Source organism: Giraffa tippelskirchi, chromosome 1 (assembly GCF_054371585.1).
Source record: "Giraffa tippelskirchi isolate mGirTip1 chromosome 1, T2T-mGirTip1v1.2.pri, whole genome shotgun sequence".
In the NCBI taxonomy this organism is placed as follows: domain Eukaryota; kingdom Metazoa; phylum Chordata; class Mammalia; order Artiodactyla; family Giraffidae; genus Giraffa; species Giraffa tippelskirchi.
Genome location: NC_137275.1, coordinates 19139919 through 19165298, shown reverse-complemented (window position 1 = coordinate 19165298; position 25380 = coordinate 19139919). Strand labels below are relative to the sequence as shown.

The window sequence follows — 25380 nt, the reverse complement described above, 5'->3', positions numbered from 1 at the left end:
AGCTTTTGATTTTCACATTGATTAACTCATTTAATTTACATTATCAGTTTTGGTAGAGGTAGGGGTCAGAAGAAGGGTGGCGGCCAGCCCACCCTTATCTTGCTGTATCCGGTCCTCCGTCACATGGAAAGTCAGTAGTATTGTCCTCTGAGGCCCTTCTGGAACCTCGTTGGAACCTTCTCAGGGGACTCCACTTTCAAAAACACGGATTGCTTTTCAAAGACAATTCTTTAATACAGAAAAGGGTTCTTTGTCTTCTGGGTATGCGTGTGAGGGCTTCATTTCTTAACTTGATTTTCACTGATTCATTAAGTGACCTTCCAACAAGTTCTTTTCTTAAGTCTTAAAAAGTGTGGCGCTGATACTGAGTAAAAACAGACTAACACATATAGTTTGAAAATCAGTGGGAATCCTGGCAGTGGGATCTGGGTGGGATTTCGGAGAGGAGCTCGTGGTCAGACTGGTGTTTGTGCTGCCGTGCTCCAAGAGGCTGGCTGACTCCTGCCCTGGGCCTTGGCTGGGACCAAGTCGTTGTAAGTCTGTAAGCTAATCTGATCCCTTTGACCAGAAGATCAGGCTCTGGGGATTTGACTCTTTGAACCAAAAAAGGAAAAAGACCTGATTGATAAACTATAGTTTCTTAGTTTATGCTTAACCTTTGTGTGCCTTTGTGAAATGGAGGAAATAAGAGTACTTGTTTCATAGGGTTATTTTGAGGATTGAAATGATGTAATTCAGGTTATTCATTAATCAGTGCATTGAGTAGATTTGGAGTGCCTGGGAGCAGTGGCAGATGGTGAGAAGTGATTAGATTCTGGATGTATTTTGAAGATAGGGCTGACAGCATTTGCTGATGAATTGGTGGGATATGGAGTGTGAGAGAAGAGGAGTCAAAGATGACTCTAAGGCTTTCGGCCTGAGCATCTTGGAAGGATGGAGCTGCCACTTGGCCGAGATGGGACAGTGTGGGAGGAGCAGGATTAAGGGCTAGAAACAGGAGTTTGAATTTCATATATCCAGGTGAGATTTGGGGAAGGTTGAAAAAAAATCAGTCTGGAGTACAGGGAAGAGGTCTAGGTTCAAGCTGTGGATTTAGGGGTCATTGGCAACAGATGGGTATATGGATGATGCTAGTGGTAAGGACAGAGGATGAGATGGTTGGATGGCATCACCGACACAATGGACATGAGTTTGAGCAAGCTCCGGGAGTTGGTAATAGACAGGGAAGCCTGGCGTGCTGCAGTCCATGGGATGGCAAAGAGTCGGACACGACTGAGCAACTGAGCTAACTACTAAGTGGTAAAGAACCTGCTTGCCAGTGCAGGAGACAAGAGACATGAGTTCGATCCCTGGGTCAGAAAGATCCCCTGGAGGAGGAAATGGCAACCCACTCCAGTATTCTTGCCTGGAGAATCCCATGGACAGAGGAGCCTGGCAGCCTGCAGTCCATGGGGTTGCACAGCATCAGACAACTAAAGTGATTTAGCCTGGCACGGCAACAGATGGCATTTAAAATCACGGATTAGACGAGATCACTAAGGATTGACTGTAGAACAAGAAGTGCCTGGAATGGTGAAGGCTCAGTTAGTGTTGTCAGTTGTTCCCTCTATTACTAAAATTACTTATTATTCCTGTTTATTGGAACAGTTACAGTACTGCCAGGTGAACCAGAATCTCTCATTTCTTTTCTTAGTGCAAATCTCTTTGAGAAAAGCAGTATTAGACATTTCTGTAGGGAATATAATATCAGGATCTGGGGGGTTGGGTGATCCTAGTGAGTTGTGCTCCCTGAAGTCATCCACCCACAGAGCTGGATAGACTCAAGCATTGGGCTTCAGTAGACCTCGGTATGAGTCCTGGCTTTACTCTACCAGCAGTGAAACCTTTTTGAATCTCAGCGTCTTCATTTATTCAGAGGGTGTCACCTTGCACTGATGTAGGTGGATTCAAGGAAGTAAATGTCAGTTCTCTCCCCTCCACACTCACAGGGGCTAGGACTCTGTCCTAGGGCCAGTCAGGGTTCCTGCTCTGAAACTTAAACGAGATATTGATGTTCTTTCTCTCTGCTGCTTTTAAAGACCTATCCCAACTACTAGCCCTTGTGAATAATGACAACCTTCCTTTGTGAGATGTGATTCATTGCAGTTAATTAGATTATAGTTTATATTCTTTAATTACAGTTTAATCTTCTTAATGGGATTTAGAAGACAAGTTTGTCTTACAGCATCACATATATTCTTTTTGAGTGCAGATGAAGATATCTAGTGTTCATTCCTAAAGGCTTCAGCTTTCAAAGAGGAATGATTATCTCTGCTTACCCCATGAAAATAGACATCAGAGTTACAATTTCTGAGCCCTTGTGACCCTTTGTAGCAGCCAGAGCTGCAAAACTTCTCTTGGTACTTCCTAGTACGGTCTTCAGGAAGGATATTTAAGGAGTAATTCTAATACCACAACTGTTGAATCTATCTGATGGATGGTGTGGACCACTCCAGGAGGTAGTAGATTCCTCATTGTTAGAAATGTTCAAGCAGGTGCAAATATCCAGTTATAAAGTAAGTAAGTTGTGGAGATGTAGTATACAACATAGTGGCTAGAGTTAATAATACTGTATTGTATATTTGAAGATTGTGAAGACAGTAGATCTTAAAAGGTCTCATCACAAGAAAGAAACTTTCTTAACTGTGATGGATGTCAACAAGACTCACCATGGTGCTCATTTCTCAGTGTACACAAACATTGAACCGATGTGCTGTCTTTGTTGTTCAGTCACTAAATCATGTCCGACTCTTTTGCTACCCCATGGAGTGTAGCTCACCAGGCTCTTCTGTCCATGGGATTCTCCAGGCAAGAATACTGGAGTGGGTGTTTGCCATTCCCTTCTCCAGAGGATCTTCCTGATTCAGGGATCAAACCTGCATCTCTTGCATTGGTGGGCTTATTCTTTACCATTGAGCCACAGGAAGCCCAATATGTTGCATACTTGCAACTAATATAATGTTATGTATCAATTATATCTCAATTTAAAAAAAGACTATACTCTTTCATTGTAGAAATAGATATCTTAAAAAAAAAAAAAGTTTTTCCCCTCCCTTGGTATCTCATGTCCCAGAGAAAACCTTTGTAACCTGTTATGTCCACATTCTCTTAGATTTCGTTTTATCTGTTTAGATAGTCCCCAAAATATGATTACCCTGTTTTTTCATTTCTTCTTTAGAGAATGTGATTGGTTCTTAGGACCCATCAAGCCACTTGATTTTCCTTTGTTTTTTAGCCTCTGGGATTAATACATAAATAATAGGTCACCAATATTGCCTTTGTGTTGTTTAATTCTCCCGCTGGAAAATGTTAAATTCTCAAACACTGTAAATCATTTGCACTGTGTGGTCCCTTTGGAAAGCTTTTAAAATAGTTTCTTTAAATAGCTGTAGTACTCTAAGTATCACCCATTACCTCTTTTATTGTCCATTTTCTTCAAAGGAGACATGAGTAAATATAGCAACAATTTTATTTTTATTGATTCTATGACCTTTTCATTAAAACAACTACTTGACAATAAAGCAAATCCATATCTAGACTTCTTAACATTTATGAGGCAACTTTAATTAGATCTTCAGAAATGTTGTGGCCCTTAATGGAGTTCTTTCAGAATGCTATCATTGAGCTGTGTAGAGTAATATAAACTGCTGCTTGCATAGTACCCCCACTAGCATTTAGTAGAATTTATTAATAATCATAGTCTCCTGAAAGACAAGTACTGTCGTTTAGTTCTATAGCCTTTTGTCATGTGTGTGTTCGTGTCTCGGACATGTCCAGCTTGTTGCGACCCCATGAACTGTAGCCTAGTAGATTCCTCTGTCCATGGGATTCTCCAGACAAATATACTGGAGTGGGTTGCCATGCCCTCTTCCAAGGGATCTTCCTGACCCAGAGATTGAACTCAGGTCTCCTGCATTGCAGATAGATTCTTTACCATCTGAGCCACCAGGGAAACCCCTTTTGTTGTGAAAGTGAAAGTCGCTCAGTCATGTCTGACTCTTTGTGATCCCATGGAGTATAAAGTCCATGGAATTCCCCAGGCCAGAATACTGGAGTGGGTAGCCTTTCCCTTCTCCAGGGAATCTTCCCAACTCAGGGATCGAACCCAGGTCTTCCGCATTGCAGACGGATTCTTTACCAGCTGAGCCACCAGGGAGGTCTCATACATACTACTAAACTGTAACAACCCTTTAGGTGCCTGGTACACTAAAAACGCTTGCATGTTTGTAGAATCCTGGGTTCATTACACCATTTTTTTTCACACTGTAGAATTGTGAAATTGTCTATAAGTGGATTATAACTGAAGTTAAAGAATTTATCATTCTTTCTCGAATGTTTTAAACATTTTAAATGTTTTATCACTCTATTCTCAAATTACTTTTAAAGCCTGAAAATTTTCAATGGGCAGGTTTGGGCGATAAGCATCAGTTTTATTTATTTTTGTATTTATTGGCCATGCTGTGTGGCACTGCAGGATCCGAGTTCCTTGACCAGGGATTGAACTTGTGTAAGCAGAGTCTTAACTGGATCGCCAGGAAGTCCCACTACCAGCTTTAAAAAAATTTGTTTTTAGAACATTCTTATTCGGTACCATTTTGTTCTCCAAGGCCGAACTTGCCAGTTCCTCCAGGTACCTCTTGATTTCCTACTTTTGTATTCCAGTCCCCAATGATGAATAGGACATCATTTTTTGGTATTAGTTCTAGGAGGTCTTCTGGATCTTCACAGAACCGATCAACTTCGGCTTCTTCAGTATTGGTGGTTGGGGCATATACTTGAATTACTGTGATGTGTAATGACTTGCCTTAGAAATGAACTGAGATCATTCTGTCATTTTCAAGGTTGCCCCCGAGTACTGCATTTCGGACTCTTCTGTTGCTTGTGAGGGCTACTCTGTTTATTCTATGGGATTCTTGCCCACAGTAGTAGGTATACTGGTCATCTGAATTAAATTTGCCCATTCCCATCCAGTTTTAGTTCACTGATTTCTAAGATGTCAGAGTTTATTCTTACTAGCTCCTGCTTGACCACGTCCGATTTACCTTGATTCATGGACCTAACATTCCAGGTTCCCATGCAGTACTGTTCTTTGCAGCATCGGATTTTACTTTCATCACCAGATACATCCACGGCTGAGCGTCATTTCCGCTTTGGCCCAGACGCTTCATTCTTTCTGGGGCTGTTAGTAGTTCTCCTCTGCTGTTCCCCAGTAGCATATTGAACACTTTCCAACCTGGGGGACTCATCTTTCAGTGTTATATCTTTTTGTCCTTTTATACAGTTCATGAGGTTCTCACGGCAAGTATAATGGAATGGCTTGCCATTCCCTCCTTCTCCATTCCATCCTCCTCCTCCATCTTTCCTGTCTCTTGAGAAACCTGTGTGCAGGTCAAGAAGCAGCAGTTAGAACCCTGTATGGAACAACTGATTGGCTCAAGATTGAGAAAAGTGTACGACAGGGCTGTCAGCTGTCACCCTGTTTGTTTAACCTATATGCTGAGCACAACATGAGAAATGCCGGGCTGGATGAGTTACAAGCTGGAATCAAGATAGGAGAAACATCGACAACCTCAGAGAGGCGGATGATAACCGCTCTAATGGCAGAAAGTGAAGAGGAACTAAAGAGCTTCTTGATGAGGGTGAAGGAGAGAGTGAAAGAGCCGGCTTTAAATTAAATATTAATTAAAAATTAATTAAAAATCTGAGATCAAGGTATCTGACCCCATTACTTCATGGCAGATAGAAGGGGAAACGTTGGAAATAATGACAGATTTCCACTTTCTGGGCTCTGAAATCACTGCACATGGTGACTACAGCCATGAAATCAGAAGATGATTGCTTCTTGGCAGGAAAGCTATGAAAGACCTAGACAGTGTGTTGAAAAGCAGAGACATTACTCTGCCGACAAAGGTCTGTATAGTCAAGGCAATGGTCTTCCCGGTGGTCATGTATGGTTATGAGACCTGGACCCTCAGAAAGGCAGAATGCTAAAGAATTGAGGTCTTCAAAATGTGGTGCTGGAGAAGACTCCTGCAAGTCCCTTGGACAGCAAGGAGATCAAACCAGTCAGTCTTAAGGAAAATCAACCCTGAATACTTGTTGGAAGGACTGATGCTGAAGCTGAAGCTCCAGTATTTTGGTCACCTGATGTGAACAGTCACCTCGTTGGAAAAGTCCCTGATGCTGGGAAAGATTGAGGGCAGAAGGAGAAGAGAGCATCAGAGGATGAGATGGCTGGTTGGCATCACCAATGCAATGGACATGAACTTGGGCAAACTTCAGAAGATGGTGAGGGACGGGGAGGCCTGGCATGCTGCAGTTCATGGGGTCACAAAAAGTTAGACATGAGTGGGTGACTGAACAACAAACAACAGTTTGGTACCATAGTACTTATCAGACTGTAATTGTTGGCTTTTAAAAATAAGCATCTTGAAGGCATTTTATTAGTTTTGCATGATAGATGCTCAATAAGGATGTTGAAAGAATGGATAAAATCTTCACAGTTCAGTTATTTGCCCCGTGTACTTTTATGTTGTGCAGTAACACACACTGAAATAGACTGTTCAGTCTGCTAACCTCCCAGTTCCAGTAACCCTGAGTTCTAACTTCATCGTCTACCTTTGTGTGCTTAGTCAGTGCCGAGGGGAGTTTTACGTATAGAGGAAAGTGGCAAATTGGATGATCAGAAGTTACAAAGTAGATTCTAATTTCTGAAGCGTCTCCTAAATACAATTGCCTGAAATCTGGACCTTTTATTTCTGTGAGTTCTCCGAGGAAAGGGTCTGTGGTCTATCACTCCGTTATCAGAAATGTCTGGTGGCCCTTCCCTGGCAGTTCAGTGGTTGGGACTGTGTGCTTCCACTGCAGAGGGTCCAGGTTTGATCCCTGGTCTGGGAACTAAGATCCCATATGCTGAGCAGCCAAAAAGTAAATAAAAATAAATATAATTAGAAATGTGTGACACTCAGTAAGTCTTCAGTAGATGTTGAAGGAATGAATGAATGGGTATCTTTGTGATTTGTTCTCTGGGGAATTTTCTGCTATCATTTGTCACTAAATTGGGGTAGAGGTGATCTTGCTGTGTTTAAATGTTTGTGCTGGAGTATGTAATTAGTGGTAAGGAACTGGGTGTTTTCATCTATCTAATTATCTCTAGTGACCTCGGTGACTTTGCTTGGTATTATCATTGCCATTTAGCAGATGAGAAAATAGGCTCAAAGAGGATAAGTTACTCGAACACAGTTAGTGAAAGAAAGAGGTGGAGCCCTGGCCTGGCATACTGCCCGGAGTCTGTACCTGCTCTCAGGATTAACAGGCTCTTTATGAATTGTTCTTGGTACCAGTAAAGCTGGATATAGGAAATTCGATTTTGTGGAGCCCAAAGAGTATAGCACTGTATGCGTTTAAAAAGTTTTTGAGGACTTCAACTCTGAGTGGCCCTGAATCTGACCAAAAATTTTCCCTGGGGAGTATTTTCAGTTGCTTAGAAGTTGGGGAATAATGGAGGCAGGATGCTGGAGGAGAAGGACCAGATGAGAAAGGTGTAGCATGAGGGATCAGAGTTGGTTTGTTTTTTTAATTGTAACACATTTAAAATAAGGATAAAGACTAACGCAATAACTGTGCACCCACCACAAAGCTAACTAAACTTTCATATGATGTTTATTTCAGATCTTAAAGAAAGAAATCATTACAGCTATACCTGAAGCCCTTGGTATATCCCACTTTGTATTGGTTTTATTCATATGTTAAGAGTTTCTGTTCATATTGATAAATACAGTTTTAGTACATTCATTGTTAAGTGCTAAGTAATGTTTTAGAGTGTGAATATGCCCTTATATTCTCTAGCTGATGATGGTTTAGGGTGTTTCCGTTAATTTGCAGCCTCCCTGCTGTGACAGTAAGCACTTTTTTTGTTTTCCTCTCTGCACATGCATGTCTGCCTAGGAGAGGAAGAGCGGGTATGTGCACCTTCCTTCTGCCGCATCTTCTCAGATAGCACTCTCTCAAGTAGGGGCTGGTTTACAGTCCTGCCATGGTGCATGAATGCAGGAGAGATGCTAAGCCAGAGAAAGGAAGGCATGAGGAGGAGTATCCTGAGAAAACTTAAATCAGAAACACATGGGAAAAAGGTAAAGAATGCCTGCCAACACAGGAAACACGAGTTCAATCCCTGGGTCAGGACGATCCCCTGGAGAATGAAGTGGCTACCCGCTCCAGTGTTCTTGCCTGGAGAATTCCATGGACAGAGGAGCCTGGCAGGCTCCAGTCCGTGGGGTCACAGAGTTGGATATGCCTGAGTGACTGACACTTTCCCTGGCGGTCTAGTGGTTAGGACTCTGCCTTTTAGTGCAGGAGCTGCAGATTTGGTCCCTGGATGGGGAGCTAAGATCCCACATGCCACAGGGTGTGGCCAAAAAAAAATCCAACACAGCATTGTAAATCAACTACACGTCAATAAAAAAATTTTTTTTAAGAAATATATCAGTAAAAGGAATCTCTTGCAGGGAAAAAAGCTATTAATCTTAGCTCAGTTTCCTTCTTTAAGATCAAGAATGAGTTTTTATCGAGCTTAAACAAAGCTTTTATGTCAAGTATGCTGAAAATTTTGCCTGATCACTATGCTTCAGAATCTGCTGAGTGCTACTGGAATGCCACATGAGAACAAGCAAAACTGAATGACTTCTTTGTTTTTATTGGGGCAGGTGAAATTTGAATAACATAGTATGAAGAGTCCTACCATGTAAAAAAAAAATCTGTAATAATTTTCCTGTGTTGTGTATTTTCTTTTGGAAGTGCAATTTAAGTTGAACTTAGAATTAAGTCTTCTGAAATTAAAAAAAAATCTGACTATGGAGCCAAGCCTTTGTTCCAGTCAGAAAAATTCTATACACACCAAAAAAAAAAAACCATGGTTTTGTTCATAACAATCTGTTCAGTTCAGTTCAGTTCAGTTCAGTCGCTCAGTCATGTCCGACTCTTTGCAACCCCATGAATCACAGCACGCCAGGCCTCCCTGTCCATCACCAACTCCCGGAGTTTACCCAAACCCACGTCCATTGAGTCGGTGATGCCATCCAGCCATCTCATCCTCTGTCGTTCCCTTCTCCTCCTGCCTCCAATCCCTCCCAGCATCAGGGTCTTTTCCAATGAGTCAACTCTTCACATGAGGTGGCCAGAGTATTGGAGTTTTAGCTTCAACAATCTGTTAACTATGTCCTAATCATATCATCCCTTGGGCCTGTTAGCAGGAAATAAAAAGTTGTCTGCTAGCTTCCTTTTTTTGCTATTCAATTGAATCACAAACTTACAATATTAAATCAGTTTCAGGTGTACAATGTAGTGATTTAATATTTCTGTACATTACAAAATGATCATGGTTAGTTTCCATCTGTCACCATACAAAGTTATTACATTAATATTGACTGTATTTCCCATGCTGTTCAGTACATCCCCATTCTTATTTATTTTATAACTGGAAGTTTGTACTTCTTAATTCTTTCCATCTATTTTGCCCATCCTCCACCGCCTCCCCTTCAACCAACTTCTTCTCCTTTTGCCCTTGTTCACTCTCTTGTAATAGTATTACTAGTTAAAATCTCACAATCCAGAAGTAATAAGGAGGAAGTGGAAAGGGAGGGAAGGGAGACACAGATCAGTGGTTTTCAGCACCAAGCTGGGTGCTGGGCTGGTACTAGCTAGTACTAATCCGCAGAAGCCAGCTGTTCTGTCGGGCACAGTGACCCTGTGATAGCATGTGCTGGCGCTTCATGATTGGAGCCCATTCTTATTTTACAGTAAATGAGCCCGCTTTGCAGGGACGAGGATTGCTTTTCTTCAGGGCCTCTGCACATCCCCAGGTGATGCAGAAACATTTGAAAACCCCCAGCTTCTATCAGGTGACCATACTGGAGCCTTTTCCTACCCACCCCATTCTCTCTGTGTGGAATTCTCTCTAGTCTTCTCTGGGTTAGGACTATCTTCTTTTGGTGGTTCTCAGACTTTTTATTCTCAGGATTTCTTTGTACACTTAATATTTACTGAGGACCCAACTTCCCTGGTGGTCCAGTGGTTGAGTCCACCTTCCAATGCAGGGGATGTGAGTTCAAGCCCTGATTGGGGAACTGCAATCCCAGATGCCTCAGGGAAACCCCAAGACCCACAGCTGAGACCCAATGCAGCCAAATAAAAATAATAAATATTTAAAAAAAACTACTGAGGCCCCAAAGAACTTCTATGTGGGCTATACTGATCAACATTTACGATATTAGCAATTAAAACAAATTTTAAAATATTTATTCATTTTAAACAATAAACCCCTTTACTTTGTTAACATTAATAAATAATAATGCATATGTGCGCTAAGTTTTGTCTGACTCTGTGTGACCCTATGGACCCGCCAGGCTCCTCTGTCCATGGGCTTGTCCAGGCAAGAGTACCAGAGTGGGTTGCCATGCCCTCCTCCAGGGGATCTCCCCATCCCAGGGATTGAACCCTCATCTCTTACATCTCCTACATTGTCAGGTGGGTTCTTTACCACTAGTGCCAACTGGGGCGCCCCAATAAATAATATATTTTTATGAAAAGTGTTTCTGTTGTTTGTTTTGGAAAATGTGGCTGGAAGACTATTTTAGACAGTGTTTGCATTTTATAAACTGGCTAGGAAGATGGCTGGATTCTCGTCTACATTGGGTCTCTCGTAGCATCACATGTTGTGTTGACTCTGGAAAACTCTGTTGTACACTCAGGAAAGAGTAAAGTGGAAAAGGCAAATAGTCGTAGTATTTTTATGAAAATAGTTTGACCTCGTGGAGCCCCTTAAAAGGGTTCTCAAGATGCCCAGGACTCCTGAATCTCACTTTGAGAATCATTGCTTTAGATCTCAGTTCTGTGGTCACTTCTCCAGCGACACCTTCCCTGATCTCCCTCACGGGTCAGACTTTCCTATTTTATGCCTTAATATTATACCTCTTGTTTGTACTATTTATTAAAGTACCATCTTTAATGCTCTGTTTCTGCTACTTGGCCCCTTGAGATTTGGGATCATGTATGGGTTTTGCTCAAAATTACATGCTCAGGCCTTATGCAAGGGCCTGCCCCTGTGCTGGGCATTCAGGACATGTTTGAATAAATAAAGGAGTAAATCAGTTTAAATAAGCGGACTTCTTGGATTCAGCTGGATTACAGACGTTCCCTTGAAATGTAAGGCCTTGTCTGAATTGTCTATCTGGTGTCTACATTCACGGCATCTGTTCATTTCCTTTTTTTTCAGGCTGATCCTTGCTAAAACTGTTGCAGGGCCATTACGCCTTGGGTCTGCCAAGCATTCTGTTCATACTCTGCTCACCCATTGCACTGCATTAGTTCCCCCACCCCCCTCACTAATTTTTTAAAAGTAGTATTTTTATTTTTTAATGTCTATTTATTTACTTGGCTGCACTGGGTCTTAGTTGTGGCATGTGGAATCTAATTCCCTGACCTGGAATCAAAACCGGGCCCCCGGCATCAAGAGCATAGCGTTATAGCCACTAGACCACCAGAGAAGTCTCTGTATTTATTTATCTATTAAAAAAATTCTCTAAAGAAAGATGATGTTGAGATTATCATGATTTGTATTTTGTACATTTCTGTATTTTCCAAAATTTTTGTGAACAAACCTGTGTTAACTTTCAGATGAGAAAAGAGAGTTATTACACCTGGAGGTAATGTATCACAGTGTAGTTGAGGAAGTTTTATGACCCCATCTGTGGTCATTGGCATACTTCTCACTGGAGTATAACCGCCAATTTAGTATCTGTTTTAGATATTTTCCTTTTTTGTCGTTTTATTCTAAATGGAATCATACCTTATATGGTTGTGTCAGATTTCTCTTACTTAGCATGATGCTTCTGAGGTTCATCCATGCAGTAGCATGTATCAGCATTCTGTTGTATGAATTTTCTGTTTACCCATTTGCCAGTTGATGGCCATGTGGATTGGTTCCACTTTTTTCACTAGTATGACTCATTTCCTGGTGACTTGAATGGTAAAGAATCTTCCTGCAATACAGGAGACCCAGGTTTCATCCCTGAGTCAGGAAGATTCTCTGCAGAAGGGAATGGCTACCCACTCCAATATTCTTGCCTGGAGAATGCTATGGACAGAGGAGCCTGGTGGCTACATGGAGTCACAAAGAGTTGGACACGCCTGATTGACTAACACTTTCACTTTTTCACGACACATTCACATCCAAGTCTTTGTGAATAGTTTTCATTTCTCTTAGGATGGAACATTGAATGGAATCATTGGGTCATATCATAAGCTGGTGAACTTTTAAAGAAACTGCCAGACTCCTTTATAGAGTGACTGCATCATTTTATCCACCCCCACCCCCCGCCCCAACTAGATTCTTGAGAAACTTATTGAGAAAAGGGATTGTGACTTGTTTATCTTTTCAGTCCCCTTCTCCATGGCCCACTAGCCTATCTTAGCATATGCATGCATGCTAAGTCACTTCAGTTGTGTCCAACTCTGTGTGACCCTATGGACTGGAGCCTGCCAGGCTCCTCTGTCCATGGGATTCTCCAGGCAAGAATACTGAAGTGGGTTGCCAATCCCTCCTCCAGGGGATCTTCCCTACCCAGGGACTGAACTCATGTCTCATGTCTCCTGCATTGACACGCAGGTTCTTTACCACTAGCACCACTTGGGAAGCCCCTTAGCATATAGTTGACACTCAAGTTTTATTGAATGTGTCACACTGGATTTGAAAAGACACATATGCTACAACTGCAAGTAAATATAAAAATTTTAACCTAAGAGAAATCATGTTCCCAGTGCATGGGTTACTGACAGTTTCTTTATTTCTCAATTGTTTTGCACCTCAGAATGTATAGGGTGGATGGTATGGAGGAGTAGAAAGAAAGTCCAAGAGGGAGGGGATATATGTGTGCATATGACTGATTCACTTTGTTGTACAGAAGAAACTAACATAACATTGTAAAGTAAGTATACTCCAATTAAAATAAAAAAAAGAAAAGAATGCATAGGATATTCTATAGGTATTCTGATTTCCAAACAAGAATCACGGTGATCAGGTTTTTTTAAAATGTTTGTCATTCGTGAACATAATTCTCTCAGCAGATATTTGTTATGTCCAGGTCCCAGGCACTGTAGTGTGAACTGGATAGTCTTGATCCCTACCCTCAAGGACATGTGGTCTAGCCATCTGGTTTAGGAGTCAGCCAACTTTTTCTGTAAAGTACAGATTACTAAATGTTGAGATTTGAGGGCCACATGGTCTTGGTTACAAGTATTCACCTTGGCATTGTGACCCCAAAGTGGCCACAGACACCCTGTAAACTAGTGAGTGTGGCCATATTCCAATACAACTTCCTTTACAGAAATGAGAGGAGATTGAATTTGGCACATGGGCTGTAGGTGCTGACTCTTGATCTAGTTCGTTTGATTCTCTGTCTTTAACTCCTATCCAGAGCAGCAATTTTCATATTTTCAATGAAACTTTCAGTGTCTTATTTGCTAGAATTAGCTGAGGTGCGATTTTTAAAGAACTTGATCTCATGCAAACAACGAAAAGCTAATGCTTGTTTTTTTCTTTTTCACTTTTATCTAGGACATTTTATTTCCTTACGTCAAAGAAAATGTTAAAGAGTATCTGCAGACACATTGGGAAGAAGAGGAGTGCCAACAGGATGTCAATCTTTTGAGGAAACAGGTTGGGACGTTTCTGTTTTCTTGCTTCTACATTCCCAAGGGTGTTAGAGCTGAGGATGCCTGAAGGCTTAGAATATGCTCTAGGCTTATTTTAAAATAAGTGCTCTAGATTCACAGGGCGTGGAAGTTGCAGTGACTTGCCTGCTTAGGAATCCACGTAATTAAACGGCCAGATCATGGCAGTTTTTTGTCTCCACAGTTGCCTCTTTCTGGAGCTGTTTCAATTGCATACAAATATCACCTATTTATAAAACTAAGTCATTTCTGGGTGGAATGCAGAAAGGTCTTGTGCCATTTCATCACATTTTTCATGAATGTCTCCTTGTGACCACATTTCATCACCTCGTTCTCCACTGTCTCCTCCCCATGGCATAAGGCCCTGCTGCCTGTCCACAGAATTCCTGGGCCCACACCTCTCACCCCAGCTCACTCTTGGCCCAGTCTTCTTTTTTTTTAATATAAAAATTATTTATTTATTATTTGTTTTATTTTTTGGCTGCACTGGGTCTTCATTGCTATGCGGGCTTTTCTCTAGTTGCGGTGAGCAGGGGCTACTCTCTTGTTGCGGTGCAAGAGCTTCTCACTGCAGTGGCTTCTCTTGTGCAGAGCATGGGCTTTAGGGTGCGTGGGCCTCAGTCGTCGCACCTCCCAGGCTCTGGAGCATAGGCTCAACAGTTGTGGCTCACAGGCTTAGTTGCTTCGTGGCATGTGGGCTCCTCCTGGACCAGGGATCGAACCCGTGCCTCCTGCATTGGCAGGCAGATTCTTTACCACTGAGCCACCAGGGAAGCTCCTCGACCCAGTCTTTATACCTGCCTTTAGTTGCACATGCTCTGTTCTGCTCTGACTCCTAAAATTGTGCTCTGTGGAACTCCTCTTCCTTTGGTTTTCTTATTAAAATTGCTTCACTGTCAAAGGTCTTACATACTGTGCAGAGCAAGCTCTCTGGCAGTCCTTTTAGAGTTAATTTTCTACATCAGACAATGTGGGAGGCTCTGTAAGTTCTTTCATGTTAGAAGTTCGGATTGAAGAGAATCACAGCCTTTGGGGCATGGAGCATTTGGGTTTGTTAAATTTTCCAGATAACTCAGGGTTAGTCTGAAACATTCCCCTCTTCACCTTATTTGGTGTCTCAACTCTTGTTGTGGAAACATACATATATATTGCCCCATTGTAGTACATGAATCATTGTGTCTTTAGGGGTTGGGCATACACATTGTTACAGTCTCAATAGCTATTAGGGTTTGTAAGATGTGGGCTGATTGCAGGAGACTGTATGTGAACCAACCCCAGGCATCGCTTCACTGGTTTCTTTTCATTGAATTCCAGGCATAAACTAAGATTTTCTTGATTTCTTCCTCAGTTAGTTATAGTGCAGAGAAAATGATCAAATTTAACTGAAGCCCTGGTTTGATCCTAGTAAGTGAATCAACAAACCAGGTCTTATTATAACATTTTATCATTTTGTGCTCTTTCTTCTCACATACAACATGCCTCTTGGTTTAAGTTTCAGCTTTAGTGATACAGGAAAGCTGTTGTAAACATATTAATTATAATCCACTATTTTTTAGGAATCATTCATTTCAGTCCCAAAGCATAGGATACTTTAATTTGTGATGGTGCTCGGAGCTTGTGGTAGTTGGAGAAAGTTGGTCTGCTAGTTTTCCGGTATCGTTTAAGGGATCTCTTCACAGATTTCGTGTTGTTGATGACTTTTAAAGGCTGAAGAGGACTCCCACCTGGATGGGGCTGTTCCAATCCCAGCAGCCTCTGGTAATGGGGCGGACGACCCGCAGTGGATGATCCAGGCCGTGGTGGATAACGTGTACTGGCAGATGTCCTTGGACCGGAAGACCACGGCGCTGAAGCAGCTGCAGGGCCACATGTGGAGGGCGGCGTTCAAGGCTGGGCACATGAAAGCGGAGTACGTAGCTCCTCAAGTGACTCCCAACACTTCATCCATTGCCTAAAGCAAATGCATTTTGCACTAGTTTTCTCTCTCCAGTGCAAGCTGCGTGACTTGCAAAGTAGCTAAAAAATCAGCATTATTTTTACTCCAACAAGTGAGTGTGTTATTTTGTTTTTTCAAAGCTGGGATAAATTTAGTTCACCCAGCTAAATTGCCCAGGCCTCGTCTGGCTTGGTGTGATTGTTGGACACGTTTACCCCCAGCCTTAGAAGACTTCCTAGAGCTCAGTCATACCTATCCTGAGGGTATGAGAGACTGCACCGTTGGGCACTCCCCGGGACTGTTGGATCACCTGCTTCTGCTCTGTTGGAGAAGCAAGGAAGCGGTGAAATGGTGCACCGGCCGCTGCGAGGTTACTCAGTGTCAGCAGTGCCACTTTTCCACAGACCTTGGGGTCAGAACTCTCCTGCCGAAGGAGACTCGTGAGTCTCCTATATTGCTAAGAAAGTCTTAGTAAGTCATATCTATTAGGATTTTAGGGCGTTGCCTGATGTAAAGCCTAAGATCCAAGACTGTTACCAGCTGCTTATATTTCTTTCTTCTGTCGATTGAGATGCCATTCCTTTAGGTGCTTTACAAGGGGGCTTCTACCTCTTAAGGATGCTTGAGAATTTCAGGACAGGCCAGTGACGTGGAAATCAGTATCCGTTCATGTTGTAAAACACCCAGAGGAGTGGAGCCAGGAGACCATGTCACAGGAGTCAGCCCTGCCTTCTCGTAGTCTTAGTTCCTTAATTATAAAACCAAGGGCTTGAAAGAAATCATCTTAGACTTCCAAGCCCTGCTTTGGAGCAATAATAGTCTGTAGATTCAACATAGAATAATCCTCCCTCTGAGTGAAGAGTAACATACGAAGTAACTCACTATTATGTGAACTGGTTTTGAACTAAATCGTCGATCCCTTTCCTTCAATTTGTGTAATATATTGAGTTGTGTTTCATCCAGAAGAAGACTTATCCAACGTTTTCCAGGTAATCCTTTATAACAGACTGGTTCCACCTCCCAAGTTTCTTGTGCTTCTTTTTTCACTCATTTCCTGTGATGTTCCCTCACTGAACAGAATACATCGTAGAATTGGTGAACAAGTTAGTGTCAGGACCCAGAAAACCAGACACAATACTTTGCTGATTAGCAAATGTGAGACGGTCTCTTAACTGATTTGTTCTATAATTTTTTTCTGTAGAATAAAACTTGAGGTTTTCTTAGTTCTCAAGAAATGTAGTTCTGTTTTCTAGCTAATCGAAGACAACTAGCTTTGAGCACCCCAATTTTTTTTTTTTTGTAGTTGTTTGAGTACAGATGTTTCTAAAAGCATTTCTGTGGTTTCTTAAGGCACTCTGGACATAACATTTTCTAGTCACGAACTAATCAAAGATTACACAGCAATACAGTATTACTGTTGTTTGCTTTTTGGAATTCCTTAGGAATTCCTTAGGACTTCAAAAAATTGCTTTCTGATTTTATCTCTTTGTCCATAATCACTTTTTACTGTCATTAGGGTGACTGTGTGTCAAAAACTCTTCCCCTCTCCACTGAAACTGCTTCTAATCTGCTGTGACCGTGGCACCCCGGGGACACGCTCATGACATCCGCAGTAGCTCATAGCCTTGTGGAGGTGCTTTCCCTGATGACCATTTGGACACAAATAGAGAAACTTGTGGTGGCTGTTTGACTGGTTTTCATCTGGCTGGATAACCGTTTCCTGCATTTCACCTCTGTGCTCTTCCCTCTAGGTTCTTTGAAGACGTGGTTCCAGCCATCAGGAAGTGGCGAGAGGCTGGAATGAAGGTGTATATCTATTCTTCAGGGAGCGTGGAGGCACAGAAACTATTATTTGGGCATTCTACAGAGGGAGATATTCTTGAGGTAGGTTGCCCGATTACTTTGTTTTTTGGACACATCAAAGCATAAAATAGTGACTGTGAGTGCTACAGTTTTAAACTAAGTCAGCATTCAGGTAATTGCCTTTACGTATGCTGTGCAGGTTGAAAAAACTGGAAAAAACGGGGAATACATTATGAAAGGGTTAACTGTAGCCATGGTTCCAGGCTTTGCACCACTTTTTAAGAAGTTCTTACACTTTGCTGCCCATAAGGAACCTGAGAAGTTTGTTAAGAATGTAAATCCTTGGGCCCCACTTCATAGCACATCTTGACTCAGAAGGTTTGGGGTGAAGGTCATGCATGTGCTTTTTAAAATATCCACCCCAAGTGATTCTGATGACACTAGTATTAAAACTGCTGCTGCTGCTGCTAAGTCGCTTCAGTCGTGTCCGACTCTGTGCGACCCCATAGACGGCAGCCCACCAGGCTCCCCCGTCCCTGGGATTCTCCAGGCAAGAACACTGGAGTGGGTTGCCATTTCCTTCTCCAAGTATTAAAACTAGCTATATGTATCTACATATGTATATAGATCGACCTATCTATCTATATATCCATCCACATACACATTTATCACAGCTAAATAAGACCTGAGTTAGCTTGTAAACCAGCTATCTTGTCAATATTAGAAAATTGTCAGCCCAAAGGAAGGGAAACTAATGGCTTCTTTTGGATGTTGACAATATCAGGTAAGATGTATGATAGTGGTTATTAACATCGTGGTGGTGGTTTAGTTGCTAAGTCGTGTCCAACTCTGCCGACCCCATGTGGGGTAGCCTACCAGACTCCTCTGTCCATATAATTTCCAGGAAAGAAATACTGGAGTGGGTTGCCATTTCCTTCTCCAGGGGATCTTCCTGACCCTGGGTCTCAGAAAAGGGCACACAGACTTCTTGAGTGCCTGAGAGGACACGGCGGTTTCATTTGTTTCTGGTCCTTTGGAGACAGATTTTATTTTAGCAGAATCCTCATTCTTCTTGAAGAGAACTGGCCATGTTACTGCACAAAATAACTTAAGGCCATCTGTGAACACTTCTTGTACCTGAGAAAGGTCTGGCTAGCTTTTCTGTCCCACTGTCCCTGCACCCCCTGGTGGACAGGATGGTCATTGGAAAAGGGAAAGAAATGCTGAGTAACTGAATACAGGCCAAACTTAATGTTACACAATAGTTTACTCAGCTAACTATTTTGTTTTAAATAAATATTTATTGACCCTTTACCATATGCAGAGAAAGGTTTGGCTTTGGAGATTGTCACAGTCTCACTTTACTTGCCTTCTTTTCATCTTAGTTCTAAATCAAATATTAAATAAAATGCTTTCATTGATAACACCCTTTCATTGTTTGGTAACTGTTCCCCTCTGAATACAGATTTAAGCTTCTTTTCTGCTATCTCTGATAAAACAATCAGGTGATAGGAGACAGGACATAATAATTACCTACTAGGTTCAGTAATGAATACTTTATTCTCCACTTGCTGATTGTGAGACAGACTTGAGAAAGAAAATATGCAAAACCATTCTTAACTTTAAAAATCATAATATTAATATACCTTAATTTCTTTGAGTGATTGTTTTTAGTTTGAATGTTTTTAGTTAGGCTTGTTTTTAGTTTGTGAAAAGTTCTGAAAATATTCAAGAGATCCCATTATATAGTGTGTATGTGTCGTATCCAACTCTTTGTAACCCCATGGACTGTAGCCCACCAGGCTTTTCTGTCCATGGGATTTCCCAGGCAAGAATACTGGAGCAGGTTGCCATTTCCTCCTCCAGGGGATCTTTCTGACCCAAGGATCGAACCTGCTGTTCCTGCATTGGCAGGTGGATTCTTTACCATTGAGCTACCTGGGAAGCTTCCACTATTACTACTCAAAAATGCTAGATAAAATATTGGGTTGGATAGAATTTCAAAATGTTTTGTTTAGAAAATCAGAGTTTCTTGGAAGTAAGATGACAGCTTACTAATGAGGCAGGTTAGAGAAATCCGTTCATGCCGGCATCAAAAGGACAATGTGGAGAACCTTTTCATCAGAGGTGAAACCCAGTCCATAAGTAGTTTGAGTGCATATAGTGTTGTAATGATAGAAAGTAGGACTTATGTATGTAAAAGACTTTGGATGTAAAATTGAAAATGAAAGAAAGCCGAAAAGATTACAGAATGATCTTATATACATTGAATCAGTAGTTTTCTTCTTCCAGATGTTTATTTCTATAAAATCTTGCTTTATTTTTCATAGCCTCCATAAAGTTCTCTATGAAGTAGACTTACAGGGAATATTTCTTGACTGGATGAAGTGACTATGATTGTTGAGCGTTTCAAAGAAAAGGGATGAGAACCAGAGGGGCTGGGTTGCACATGTGCTCATAGCGTCCTTCGTTCCCCTCCTGTGTGTTCAGCTTGTGGATGGTCACTTTGATACCAAGATTGGACACAAAGTGGAGAGTGAGAGTTATCGAAAGATCGCCAGCAGCATCGGCTGTTCAACCAACAACATCTTGTTTCTGACGGACGTTTCCCGAGGTGAGTAATCTGACTTCTTGCGTTGTACACTCCAGGTTGAGAGCTGAGCCTGGCACTGGAAGCACTTCACCTTCATAAAGAAGGTTTCCATGGGGAGCCATGAGAAATGAAACAGGTTTCTAAAGGAAACAGGGCAAATAGATGCTTACGGACAAAACTTGCCCCGTGGTGATCTTGGTAAGAGGTCTAATGCTAAACGGTCGTTAACCAGTGTCAAGTCCCACGTGGACAGTGATGACTCAGCTTGGTCGAGAATCTGGGTTGCTGGTCAAGAGGACTGTGCTTTGAGGCAGGGATGCTTGGGAAGTCGGGGTGCATGGAAGGCAGTGCCCCTGCTGCTGAGTGGATGCATCTGAGGAGGGGAGTGTGGAGCACTCTTTTTTTGGGAGGTGACAGTCTTTTCACAGAAGGTGGGAACATAGAAGAGACAGCTCTGCCCCATTTACTTTTAGTACTTAAAGTGCAAGTTTGTTAGTCGCTCAGTCGTGTCTTAACTCTTTGTGACCCCATGGACTGTAGCCTGCCAGGCTCCTCTGTCCATGGGGATTCTTCAGGCAAGAATATTGGAGTGGGTTGCCATTCCCTTCTGCAGAGGATTTTCCTGACCCATGGATCGAACCCAGATCTCCTGCATTGCAGGCCGATTTTTCACCATCTGAGCCATGAGGGAAGCCTGCCCCCCTTTAATTAATGCGTTCTGTTGCTCTGTTTTCCACAGGTTGAGAAACTACTGGGAATTCTTATTACACCAGATCCGAATTCCAGAGAATGTGTTTCAGATTCTTCCTCTGTTTTGCCCCATCTCTCTGACCACAGACCTGTGTCCTGTCTCCATCCTTCCACTGTTTGCACATGTATTTTATGTCTGCTTGCAGTGCCTCCTCTCTTGCCAGTTTTCCTTCCTTGACATTTCCTCACACTCTGTGCAGAGGAGTCATTTGTTAAATTGCGGGCCCTAATTCAGTAGTTGCACATTGAGGACCTGAGTCATTGCATTTTTAACAAGCTTCCAGGTGATTGCCACACTGCTGGCCCAGGGACCACTCAGAGCAGTAGTGCTTTAGAGCAGGAGTTAATAGTAATGTTCTGCAAAGGGCCAGACAGTAAATATTTTAGGCTTTGCAGGCCATGCAGCTACTCAGCCCTGGTCTTGGAAGTGCAGAAGCAGCCATAGACAGTACAGAAGTGAGTGGGCCTGGCTGTTTCCAGTAAAACTCTGTTTACAATAACAAGCGGTAGGCCCTCATTTGCTGATCTTCGTTCTAGGGCACAGACCATAGAGTCTGACACATGATTTCAAACTGTAGCTCTATCACTGGCTAGCTCTCAGTTTCCGTATCTGTAGAATGGGGATGGTAATATAATGCTAATTACCTAAGGGTTGTTGGAAAGATTTAGGTGGGAATGGAAGCTCCATGAAGACAAGAGCTTCGTTTTTTTCCCGTTTCTGGTCCTAGCACAGTACCTGGCACATAGCTGCTAGTTTAATATAAGGTATTAGCTATTATCTTTCAGACAGAAACAAAAGGAGGAGGGGATTGTAGCCGAAGACATGTTAGAGACATCCCCCACAATATGTAGCTTACTTGGTTCCACTTGACTAGTCCTGTTTCTTTTTCTTTGTTTGGGCTGCACTGGGTCTTTGTTGCTTTACTTGGGCTTTTCTCCAGTTGTGGCGAGTGGGGGCTACTCTAGTTAGGGTGCGCGGGCTTCTCACTGCAGTGGCTTCTCTGGTTGCAGAGCACCTTCTCTAGGGTGTACAGGCTCAGTAGCTGCGGCATATGGGCTTAGTTGCCCTGTGCCATGTGGAATCTTCCTGGGTCAGGGATCAAATCCATGTCCCCTGCATTGACAGGCAGATTCTTTACCACTGGACCACCAGGGAAGTTCTGACTAGTCCGGTTTTTATTTCTACCCATCCATGCTATGGGCTTCCCTGGTGGGTCAGATGGTGAAGCATCTGCCTGCAGTGTGGGAGACCTGGGTTCAATCCCTGATTTGGGAAGATCCCCTGGAGGAGGGCATGGTGACCCACTGCAGTATTCTTGCCTGGAGAATCCCCATGGACAAAGGAGCCTGGCAGACTGTGGGGTTGGAAAGAGTCGGATATGACTGAGTGACTAAACATATCCATGCTGTCACTGATCTTAAAGCACTCATGGTCCAGTGAGAAGAGAGACAACAGGTAATAACGTGTCAGACCATATTGTCCTGTGCATGCTTAATCGCTTCAGTCATGTCTGACTTTTTGCAACCCTATGGACTGTAGCCCTCCAGACTCCTCTGTCCATCGGATTCTCCAGGCAAGAATACTGGAGTGGGTTGCCATTTCCTCCTCCAGGGGATCTTCCAAACCCAGGAATCGGACCCACATCTCTAATGTCTCCTGCATTGACAGGTGGGTTCTTTACCACTAGCACCACCTGGAATGTCCTTCATATTGTCCTGATGGAACTAAATACAAGGAGCACCTAGGATGCTCTAATACAGATGGTGGTGGCTCCAGAAGATAAAATATTTGAGCTGAATTTCAAACAGTAGAAATCTGCCAGGCAAAAGTGGTGGGCAGTCTAGCCAAGGGTTATGACATCTTTGGGCTCCAGGTATAAGTAGGTATTTTAGCCTGATTAGATCCTGGGATTCCATTTGTCCCCTGTCTGCTTAATTGGAATTATTCCTGACAGCCTGTCCTCTGGCAAGCAGCTCAGGTCTCTGGAGGACTGATGGTAGGGAATGGAAGAACGCTGTCGGCAGGACATGGCTCTGTCTCTGTGCGTTCATAAGCACTTAATAAAGCTCGGAAGTCTAGGATACACCATCCTCCTAGTCTGTCAGTACAGTTATATATTTGAAAAAATGTTTTACAGAAAAATTAAAAACTGTTTAAAACAATAATTCCACCCCATGTGCCTTTTTTTTTTTTTTTTTTTTTTAGATTATTTAGTTATTTGACTGTGTTGGGTCTTAGTTGCAGCATGTGGGATCTAGTTCCCTGGCCAGGGATCGAGCCCTGGCCCCCTGCATTGGGAGCTTGGAGGCTTAGCCATTGGACCACTGGGCAAGTCCCCATGTACCTGTTTTTTAGCTTAAGCAATTATGGAATCTGGACCAGATTTATTTCTTTTTTTAAGATTTTTTTTTTTGAGACCGACCTTTTTTTTAAAGTCTTTGTTGAATCTCTTACTATATTGCTTCAGTTTTATTGTGTTGGTTTTTTTGGCCACAAAGCATGTGGGATCTTAGCTTCCTGACCAAGGATCGAACCCCCTCCATTGGAAGGCAAAGTCTTAACCCCTGGACCATCAGGGAAGTTCCGAGACTTGTTTCTTGCACTCCTGCCTCCCTCTGATCACTTTGAAGCAAATCCCAAGCATCCTATTCTGCTGTTTCCGACATGTGTTTTGCTTCTTGCAGAGGCCGGCGCTGCTGAGGAGGCAGATGTTCATGTAGCTGTGGTGGTGAGACCGGGCAACGCAGGGTTAACTGATGATGAGAAGACCCACTTCAGCCTCATCACCTCCTTCAGTGAACTGTACCTGCCCTGCTCAACCTAGAGGAGGGGCCCCGAGGAAGGCCAGACTGTCTTCACAGCGTCGTCCCTGTCGTCTAGGTTTATTCTAATGGTAAAAGGCATTTGCTTAAAAAATACAGATAAACACACACGAAAGGTTTGTTAAGTGTGTGTATGTTCAAATTTCCTTTCACAAGCACATAAGTGGAAAAAAGAATCTCAATTCAGTGAAAAGGAAACTTATCTTAAAGATGCTCTATATGTAGAAATTGTTTGGGACCACAACTCTAACCCTTATGGAGGGCACGTATAATTGAGAGAAGAAATTATGACCGAACAGGTCAAATGTGTTCATGTTTATCAAGTCATGTATCAAAATAGGTTGGTTTGAGTGGTTTCTCAGAAGCCTTGTTATTTTGAAACTAGAAGCATTTCAAAGACATTCCTAATAATAATCTACTTCCCCTTTTAAATTGTGAGTTTAAGATTACAACAACCTAATTTGAAACTGTTAATCTCTCTGTTTACAAATGACAAAGCTATTTGTTTCTGCTCTAGAAGGGAGCAGAGTTGGGAAAGAGAATGCATGTGAGTCTTGATTAACCAAGTGTTTATTACTTAAGAAACTTGCTGATCATTGTGGTACCCACAGCAAGCAGTTGCCTTACCAGTGGAAAAGATGCACTAATGTAACAGCTAAAATAGAAATGTGCTTCCTAAGGTTTAACCAAACAGCCCTAATCCTGCCTGCTGTTACAGATTTCAGAGATGCCCAGCTAACTACTTCTTAGCACAGTTTGAGAACATATGTTAATTCCTGTTTACTAGTAAAAAATAAATGGTTTACTGAAATTTGTCCAAAAGACCTAGAGCCCTGATATCTAATATGAAATGGATGCAAGAAATGTAAATTTTATAACAGCATTATTTATCCTGGTTCAGCCTAATGGGATGTCATGTCAGTTTCATGTGATTAATAAAAGCATTTTCTTCTTCACTCAGTTTTTTTTTTTTTTTTTTAATAAATTTATTTTAGTTGGGGGCTAATTACTTTACAATATTGTAATAGTTTTTGCCATACATTGACATGAATCAGCCATGGGTTTACATGTGTTCCCCATCCTGAACCCCCCTCCCACTTCCCTCCCCATCCCATCCCTCTGGGTCATCCCATTGCCCCAGCCCTGAGCATTTGTCTCATGCATCGAACATGGAATGATGTTCTGTTTCACATATGATAATATACATGTTTCAATGCTATTGTCCTAGAACGTCCCACCCTCACCTTTTCCCTCAGAGTCCATAAGACTGTTCTATGCATCTGTGTCTCTTATTCTGTCTTGCATATAGGGTTATCGTTACCATCTTTCAAATTCCATATATATGCATTAGTATACTGTATTAGTGTTTTTCTTTCTGGCTTACTTCACTCTGTATAATGGGCTCCAGTTTCATCCATCTCAATAGAACCAACTCAAATGTATTTTTTTAATGGCTGAGTAATATTCCATTGTGTATATGTACCACAGCTTCCTTATCCATTCGTCTCCTGATGGACATCTAGGTTGCTTCCATGTCCTGGCTATTGTAAACAGTGCTGCGATGAACATTGGGGTACACGCGTCTCTTTCAATTCTGGTTTCCTCGGTGTGTATGCCCAGCAGTGGGATTGCTGGATCATTTGGCAGTTCTATTCCCAGTTTTTAAAGGAATCTCCACACTGTTCTCCATAGTGGCTGATCTTAGTTT

The 25380-nt window shown here is 42.3% G+C and overlaps 1 protein-coding gene across 4 annotated transcripts in view; it reads left to right on the top strand.

Annotated features, from left to right (window-relative positions):
• ENOPH1 (enolase-phosphatase 1) overlaps positions 1–24628 on the top strand; it is a 36287-nt gene extending 11659 nt beyond the window's left edge. For 3 of the 4 annotated variants that reach the window (XM_081583671.1, XM_081583655.1, XM_081583666.1), the window contains exons 2-6: positions 13652–13753; positions 15474–15676; positions 17455–17587; positions 19997–20120; positions 23535–24628. In XM_081583671.1, coding sequence (XP_081439797.1) covers positions 15552–15676; positions 17455–17587; positions 19997–20120; positions 23535–23674 — 522 coding nt within the window. In that variant the 5' untranslated portion in view covers positions 13652–13753; positions 15474–15551 and the 3' untranslated portion in view covers positions 23675–24628. Of the gene's footprint in view, positions 1–12905; positions 13023–13651; positions 13754–15473; positions 15677–17454; positions 17588–19996; positions 20121–23534 lie in introns of all 4 variants that reach the window. The other variant, XM_081583680.1, reaches the window with a different exon arrangement.
• The last annotated feature ends 752 nt before the right edge of the window (positions 24629–25380 follow it).